Source organism: Cebus imitator, unplaced genomic scaffold (assembly GCF_001604975.1).
Source record: "Cebus imitator isolate Cc_AM_T3 unplaced genomic scaffold, Cebus_imitator-1.0 Scaffold358, whole genome shotgun sequence".
Lineage (NCBI taxonomy): Eukaryota > Metazoa > Chordata > Mammalia > Primates > Cebidae > Cebus > Cebus imitator.
Window position 1 is genome coordinate 1,231,645 of NW_016107673.1, and position 8,534 is coordinate 1,240,178.

Below are 8,534 nucleotides of genomic sequence, written 5' to 3' on the forward strand. Positions count from 1 at the left end.
CAAAGTCTTATTTTACTTTATGGTTATGCTTTGCTTTATTTCATAGGTAATAAAAACTAAATTAACTTATTAGTAAAAACTTGATTCAGATTTTTAGAGCTGGGACCTATACATTCAAGTGGGTATACCATCAAACCTTTTGCTACTCAAAGTATGGTCCTCAAATCAGCAGAACTGGCATCACCTGGGAACTTTGCCAAATGTACTCTTTACACCTACTGAGTAAGAATCTTCCTTTTAATAAGTTCTCCAGGTCAAGAAGTTTGAGAAGCACTGGTCCCACAACTTATCCACAGTCATTGCAATAAATCAGGAGGCTTTCAGGATTCTTAGATCCAGACCCAAAGACTGTATTCTATACCAGAGGTTGGCAAACTTTTTCTATGAAGGGCCAGAGAGTAAATATTGTAGGCTTTGAGAGGCATACAGTAGTTTTAACTATGGAACTCTGATGTTATAGTATGAAAGCAGCCATATACGATACATAAATGAATGAGCATAGTTATATTCTAACAAACTTATGGACACTGAAACTTGAATTTCATGTAATTTTCATGTGTAAGAAAATATTATTATTCTTTTGATTTCTTTTCAACCATTAAAAATGTAATTACCATACTTAGTTTGTGGACTGCCATAGTCTGTTAACCTCAGACACATAGGCCTAATGTGGGAACCTAGGAATCTGTATTTCTGAAGAGCTCTGCAGGCAACTGCAGTGCACAGATAAGAACAACCATGAAGGCCAGCCCCCTCACTTAATTGTTGAGGCAACTATACTGGAGAGACAAAACTGGGGCTTTCTAACTCCATTACAGTACTTTTTTCCCATGATATCATGTGACTCACCTTTTAGTAAATTACCATTACGTAGTATATTCTGATTAAAACAAAACAAAAAACCTTAATGATCAATACATGATGTTTTTGGTAAAAGTCAAAAGCTTTACCTTGATTAAAGGCATAATGTAACTTTTTCAAGAATGCAAATTAAAGCTTATTAGAATAAATCACATGCCCCATACTCTTCTTATGTAATCACATAAAATACAGTTATTAAATTAGAAAACAACTTACTTGCCAGTATTTGTACCATCAACAAAAGGATTCCACTGTAACATGAAATTTGGGTCTGATGACAATCCCTTTAAAGATACAGTTTAAAATGTTACTTTGTAACAGATATTAACCATTTTATCTGATTCAAGAAAACATTCCAGTGTCATAATTATTAATCACCTTGGCATTCAATTTTTTAATCTCCAGCTAGATTTGCTTTGTCATTTGACACATTTAGGTCAATGACTCATTATCAGTTGACTTGAACTTAAGAAATTCCATAAACATACTAAATGTAGCTTCAAATGTGACAAATCTTCTTTATCGATATGTGAGTATATTCCAAAACAAACAGTAAAAGAAAATAACTGAATTATCTGCCTCATTACTCCATTAGCATGGAGAACTAAATATCATATTACTAAATTGTCACAAATTTATTAGTGCTACTTTTTCCTGTTAGCGTGGAAACTGGGGCTTTATCATGCAGCAACATTTATAGTAAGAAGAGCACAACTTCTAAACATTAAGGATGAACTCAATAGGCTAGGTTAGGCTAACTCTAATAGTATCTTGCTTTTTTACTTTTTTCCTTTCATTTATTCTTTTTTTTAATTTTTTTTTTTAAGATGGGGTTTCACTATGTTGGTCAGGCTGGTCTTGAACTCCCAACCTCAGGTGATCCGCCTGCTTGGCCTCCAAAGTGCTTGGATTACAGGCATGAGCCACCATGCCTGGCTCCTTTTATTTATTTATTTTGAGATGGTGTCTCGCTCTGTCGCCCATGCTGGAGTGCAGTGGCTTGATCTTGGCTTACTGCAACCTCCGCCTCCTGGGTTCAAGCGATTCTCCCTGCCTCAGCCTCCTGAGTAGCTGGGATTACAGGAACATGCCACCAAGCCTGGCCAATTCTTCTATTTTTAGTAGAGATGGGGTTTCACCATGTTGGCCAAGCTGGTCTGGAACTCCTGACTTCAGGTGATCCGCCCACCTTGGCCTCCCAAAGTGGTGAGATTACAGGCGTGAGCCACTGCACTTGGCCAATTTTTCCTTTTAGATAAGGAAAGAAGTAACTAAACAGTAACTTCAAAATAGAAGCAATAGTTAAAAAAAAAGCTATATTAACAAATAAAATACATTTTAAAAAGTAAGGCAATACAGAATGTATAAACAAAACATAATCAAAAAAAAAAAAAAAAAAAAAGGTCCTGAGGGCTTAAAGCTAAGAATCAAATTCTGTGTATTTAATAACATGTAAAACCTTCAAAAGACTAAGGAGGTTAAAATGAATGGCTGAAACAGCATATTACATTTTGCTCTAGTAAAAATACAACTATAAATTTTTAAAAACTTTAATATGGAAAAAATTATCAAAATTAATGCTTAAAAGAGTGTATCACTTTGTTTCCTGATCAAAGTACAACTAAAAAAAAAAAGTTTTCTCAAATCTTAATGTAAAAATAATGTTTTAAAAATTAATCCTTACCATTTCATCCCGTGCTTCTGTTTCTTTTCTCAGAGGAGGTTCAAATTGTAATTTGTCAACTGCAAAATATATAACAGGTATGTACAAGCTCAGCATCTCAAAGGGCTGATCTCAGAAATGTAATGACGAGTTTGTACATAGGGTGGAGGAGGGAGAAAGAAAAGGGGAAAGAAGAGAAGACAAAAATATCTTATTTTTTTACTACTAGAGTACCTCTTTGTTATGCATACCAAAAGTAAGTAACAAACTGGGTCTTCCTAACATCTCTACTTAACTGTTGGTTGGAATCAGGAAATTACACAAACAGTTCTTTTTGTATAGAAGAGATTTTAAAAAATTCATTAAAAGTAAATGACTAAGTGAAAGCTTTAATTTTCTCTATGCTGCAGACTGTTTTGAGACAGTTTAAGCTATAGCTTCATGGCAGAGATGAACTAAGAAAACTACCTATAAATTATCTAAAAAGAACAAATGACTTCTGTCAAATTAAATGTCACAATGGCATTCAGGAATCTGATATATTTTGCTAAATATGTATTTTATTTGGTCTAGTCATACTGACTTCAGAATTATTCAAAATATTCAAAGACTAACTTCTTTTGTATAAAATATTCTGGCCAGGCGTGGTGGCTCACACCTGTAATCCAAGCACTTTGGAGGCCAAGGTGGGTGGATCACCTGAGGTTGGGAGTTCAAGACCAGCCTGACCAACATGGTGAAACCCCGTCTTTATTTATTAAATAAAAAATAAAAAGTTCTAAAACAGAGAAAAGGAGGGTTTATTACTTCCTTATAAAGTATTTAAAATTAAAAAAATTTAAAATCCAATGTGACTAAAAGCCCCCCAATTTTTTTTAAACACTCATACTTGCATCATAGAGATGCAAAATTCCTAAATACAATCTCAGCAAACAAAATTCTTTTAAAAAGCACTTTCAAATATGATCCAGTTGTCCTTATCCCTAAAAACAAGACTTGTAAAAAGCAAATACAAAGCACTGACATAATTTATCATATTAAACAAAAACAGCATGTCATAAAATTTTCAACAGAAGTTAGGAAGGTATTACATAAAACACAGTATCTACTTTAAAAAATCTAAAATAAAAAGTCCTTCATCATTAATGACTTATTTAACATAATTTAAAAAAATCTGAATTCAAGAACTACTACCATAATTCATAAAGACCCTCTTTAGTATTTTGAAACAGAGATGAGCTAAAGTTTGTTTTTGTTGACAACCAGAACCACTGGCAAGCAGGCCTAGAGATACATAAATGTGAACATATTACTTTTTTTTCTTTTTTTGAGATTGAGTCTTGCTCTATCACCCAGGCTGGAGTGCACTGTCACAATCTCAGCTCACTACAACCTCCACCTCTCAGGTTCAAGCAATTCTCCTGTCTCACCTTCCGGAGCAGCTGGGACTACAGGCATGGGCCGCCACGCCCAGCTAATTTTTGTATTTTGAGTAGAGATGGAGTTTCACCATGTTGGCCAGGATGGTCTGGAACTCCTGACCTCAGGAGTTCCTGACCCCAGGTGATCAGTCCGCCTAGGCCTCCCAAGGTGGCAGGATTACAGGTGTGAGCCACCATGCCTGGCCATTTTTAAATAACAGAAATTGGTCTTACCCTTCTGTATAAACAACTATCTACGTGTAACATTTATGTATGTCTGCATGTTTGTGTGTGTACAAACTAAAGCAACTGTTTGGAGGCAAGGCACTACAGATACCACAGGGCTGTGATGCTTTTTTTTTTTTTTTTTTGAGACGGAGTTTCGCTCTTGTTACCGAGGCTGGAGTGCAATGGGGCGATCTCCGCTAACCGCACACTCCGCCTCCTACGTTCAGGCAATTCTCCTGCCTCAGCCTCCTGAGTAGCTGGCATTACAGGGCTGTGATTCTTAAAGGAAGAAAATACATGGTGTTAAGAGCCTATTTACCCTGATTTACTGCCTGGGGGGCACTTTCCAAACTAGTACACAAGAAAATGGAGCCCAAAGAAAAAGTAACAGTCTCAAAAGGTGAAGGGAACAATGATTTGAATTTGGGACTGCTTAGAAAGAGGGCACAATATCAGAAATAAGAAAGCTGTATAAAGGAGGAACTCCAAAAATATGCAAAGAGGTTTCCTTAAGTCTTTGGCTGAATACCAAGAGCAAAGTAAGACTATGCAAGGTATCTCAGAAAATGGCCAACAGAGCACTGTGAGCTTCTGGAATCCCACAGTACCAGGAAAAATATCTGGCTTTTTACCAGAGGAAAGACCTTGCTGAATACTCTACTAAAACCTGACATAAGCCTCGAAAGAATTAAGTAGACATACCAGGTAATTAACTCTTTAAAGAAAGAGGATAAAATCCAGATGCTCAACACTGTATTACATTGTCCAAGATACAATAAAAAAGAAGCTAGAAAATATAAACCATAATCGGTTGAAAACAAATTAATAAAAATAAACCCAGAGGTGACAAAGGTGTTAAAATGAGCAGACAAGAATTTTAAAACAGCTAATTATAAATATTTTCAAAGATTTAAGAGAAAAGATAGATACAGTAAGTGAGTAGACAGAATATCTCAGTAGAAAAACAGAAATTATATAATGTGTATGTGTATACAGGTATATTACATATATGACTGGAAGTCTAAATCCAAAAAAAGCTTGGCTGAAATAAAATGGACTGAATAGGCTCAACAGTAGACTCAACACTGTAAAAAAGATCAATGAGCTTCAAGTCGGGGCAACAGAAACAAAACTGAAGTACAGTGGAAAAAAAAACAACAAACAACAAAACAAACAAATAAAAAACAACTTATGTGTGGATAAAGGGAGAAGATAGGGAGAGCAAAGCCTCCATGACCTGTGGACAACATCTGGTGTTCCAACATATGTAACTGGAGTCCCAGAAGCAAAGGAGAGAGACTGGGGCAGAAATTTTGAATCAACAGTGACCAAGCACTTTCCAAACTTGATGAAAAATATTAACCTACATATCTAAGAGGCTCGATGAACCCAAGATAGAACACAAAGAAAAAATGCAGTTAGATACATCACAAATTGCTCACAAACAAAAAACCCACAAATATTTCATATTGCAGTACCTCATCTCTTTTTTTAAAAAACTGAGTTGATGTCATAAATTGGGTTGTAATTGGCAGCTTCAAAAAATATTGATGTAGAAGAACATACAGGTATGTTATACTTCAGGGCTTTTTTCCCCCCCAAAATAGTTATTCTGTCAGTATAGGCTTTTATTTGGTAATTACATGTCTATTTTTAGGATGAATATACCTATTTGGGAAATCTCTGATTACTTCTCTGGAAATAGAAACACTTGTCTCTCTACAACTGTTACTAAGGAGATTTGTAAGACAATACAGATGATTCCTAACTGACGAAGGCTTTACTTACAATTTTTCTGACTTTCTGGTGGTACAAAATTGATATGCATTCAGTAGAAACTGTACTTTGAATTTTGATCTTTTCCCAGACTAGTGACATAAGATATGATACTCTCTTGAGATGATGGACAGCGACAGCAAGCCACAGCTCCCAGTCAGCTACCCTAATGTTAAGTATTCTGAGCATGTTTAAGATGGCTGGGCTAAGTTATGACGTCTGGTAGGTTAGGTGTATTTAATGTTTTTTTGACTTACGGTATTTTCAACTCACAATGGGTTTATTAGGACGTAACCCCATTGTAAATCAGGGAGCATCTGTACATCATACTCAAAATTTCTATTGCCTTTATCACTCTTAGCCTTGAGGTTAACATAAAAAGGACAAATGGAAATCTCAAACTGAAGTTGGTTAAACTTACAGAAATCCTGAGACTTCCTTAGCCTAAAGGGTTTTTCGTTGTTGGTTTTTCTCCTTTGCCCGAAGGACAAGTGAGGGCAGTTCCCCTGGAGCTCATTAACTCTTTCTCAATGAACCAAAATCTGAGCATTCTATACATTTGAAAATACTGCCACCAACTCAAGTTTCTATGTTTATTACATCTCCAGTTATTAACTGAAACTCATAGTACACACAGTTTTCCATTCGAACAGGTTCACGAAGTATTTCCTCTAAAGCAACCTTTATATTAAAATTCAGAGACGGTCTTCTGGAATACTGCCCTCTAACCTCAATAAATAGAATTTTGCCAGGCACTGTTAATAACTAATGCAATGGTAAAATAGGGTGTTGATCCCTGTATTAATGTCTCTCAAATATAGAGACGTAAGCCAATCTTAAATCACTGGAAGACTGTCCCAGCAGGACACCTCAAAAACAGGTGACAAGGAATCCCTCTGAAGCAGATGACTACAAAAAGAAGAGAGCTTCCACTCAAGTCAGATGGAAGTGGAAGGTCTACCCAAGACCCATGGAAAGATAACTGGAGCCACTGGTTGTCTTACTTTAAACTGCGGCAACAGTACTTTATTTTCTTAGTCACATTCCCTACCTTTTGGTAGCTGGAGATTTTGGACTACTGACAGATGCTTGTTACTTCTTAATTATACTTGGAGAGTCCCTATTCTTACTATTGCCCTTTGCAGCCTTAGTCAGTCTGGAGTATGAGTCTTAATACCTGGCTGAAATTTACTCATGAGTCAACTAAAATTATACAATTAAACTAACTGTTAGGCTTATACTCTTTGTGAATACCTCCTATCTTCCCTTGGTGCCAATTTCATGTAATCAGTTGGTTTCCAAGGTAATTGGACTCAACCACTAATATACTCTTCAGATGACCCCCCCACCCCGACAAAAAATAAGGTAATTTAGCTAATACACTCATATATGAATTAGACTGAGAAAGTAAGAAATCTGCCTTGCCATTCATCAGGCTGACAGGGCAGACACAAATCCAAATGCAGAGTTAACAAGAAATAATATTTCTCCCAAGGACATTTTGCACACGTAAAGTTTCATATAATGACCCTCTCTGAGTTATACCGCTTTCTAACTGAGATATCTCTCTCCCTAAAATCAATGACTGCCAGAAACATTGCTCTATGAAATCATGTTTAGAATGAATCATCCTATTCTTGCCTGGCCTAAATCACTGACACAGAGAAACAGACTCAATTTCCAATCCAGATGCAGAGCTTCAAATAAAGGCATTTCTGAACACAACACTTCAACAGGTTTCCAAGGAAACACACTCTGAGTTTACTTTTACAGCAGAGACCTGATGTTCACCCTTTCATATACATCCCTACTTTGCTTTAAGTCATCACTTAAATTTCACCTGAACTTTATTCTTTCCAAAATCCTGTACTTCTTTTCTCCTGTTTGATGAAATCCTGAATGGTTCAGTTCCTCTTGGTGTGTGTTGTCCGTCACTGCAAGGAGTCAATAAACCTGACTTTGCTGGACTACACATTTGTCCCTGGTGGTCTTAGGCTCATTGGGTGTGGTTCATAATAATCATTTATGTCCACTGAAAATTCATGGTAAGAATGCTTACAGTAGTCATAACAGCCAAAAACCAGAAATAAATCCAACAGTCATGAACAGAAGAATAGATAAATTGCGGTATGGTCATACAATGGAATATTACAGTATAGTGAAAACTGAACTATTGCTACACATGACTCTGAAAGCCATAATGTTGAGTAAAAGAAGCCAGGAACAAAAGGGTGCTTTTTGAATGATTCCATTTACCTGAAGGTCAAGATCAGGTAAAAGCCAGTTTATGTGACAGAGATCAGAAGAGTGATTAGCCTGGGCAGAGGGAGGGCAGGGGTGTATAGAATTTAAGAATACTGATTGGAAAGGTTCTTGTAAGGAAGCCTTCTGAGATTCTGATAAAGTTCTATACTTGTATTTTTAGCTGGGTGGTAGTTACATGAGTATATATATTTAAAAATTCATCCTGGAGGCCGGGCGCGGTGGCTCAAGCCTGTAATCCCAGCACTTTGGGAGGCCGAGGCGGGTGGATCACGAGGTCAAGAGATCGAGACCATCCTGGTCAACATGGTGAAACCCCGTCT

The 8,534-nt window shown here is 36.5% G+C and overlaps 1 protein-coding gene across 3 annotated transcripts in view; it reads right to left on the bottom strand.

Annotated features, from left to right (window-relative positions):
- Window positions 1-8,534, bottom strand: part of MAP4K5 (mitogen-activated protein kinase kinase kinase kinase 5) — a 114,643-nt gene that overhangs the window by 26,972 nt on the left and 79,137 nt on the right. For all 3 annotated transcript variants that reach the window (XM_017506742.2, XM_037730770.1, XM_037730771.1), the window contains 2 exons: window positions 2,546-2,604; window positions 1,078-1,145 (listed from right to left, as the gene is read on the bottom strand). In XM_017506742.2, coding sequence (XP_017362231.1) covers window positions 1,078-1,145; window positions 2,546-2,604 — 127 coding nt within the window. The remainder of the gene's footprint in view (window positions 1-1,077; window positions 1,146-2,545; window positions 2,605-8,534) is intronic.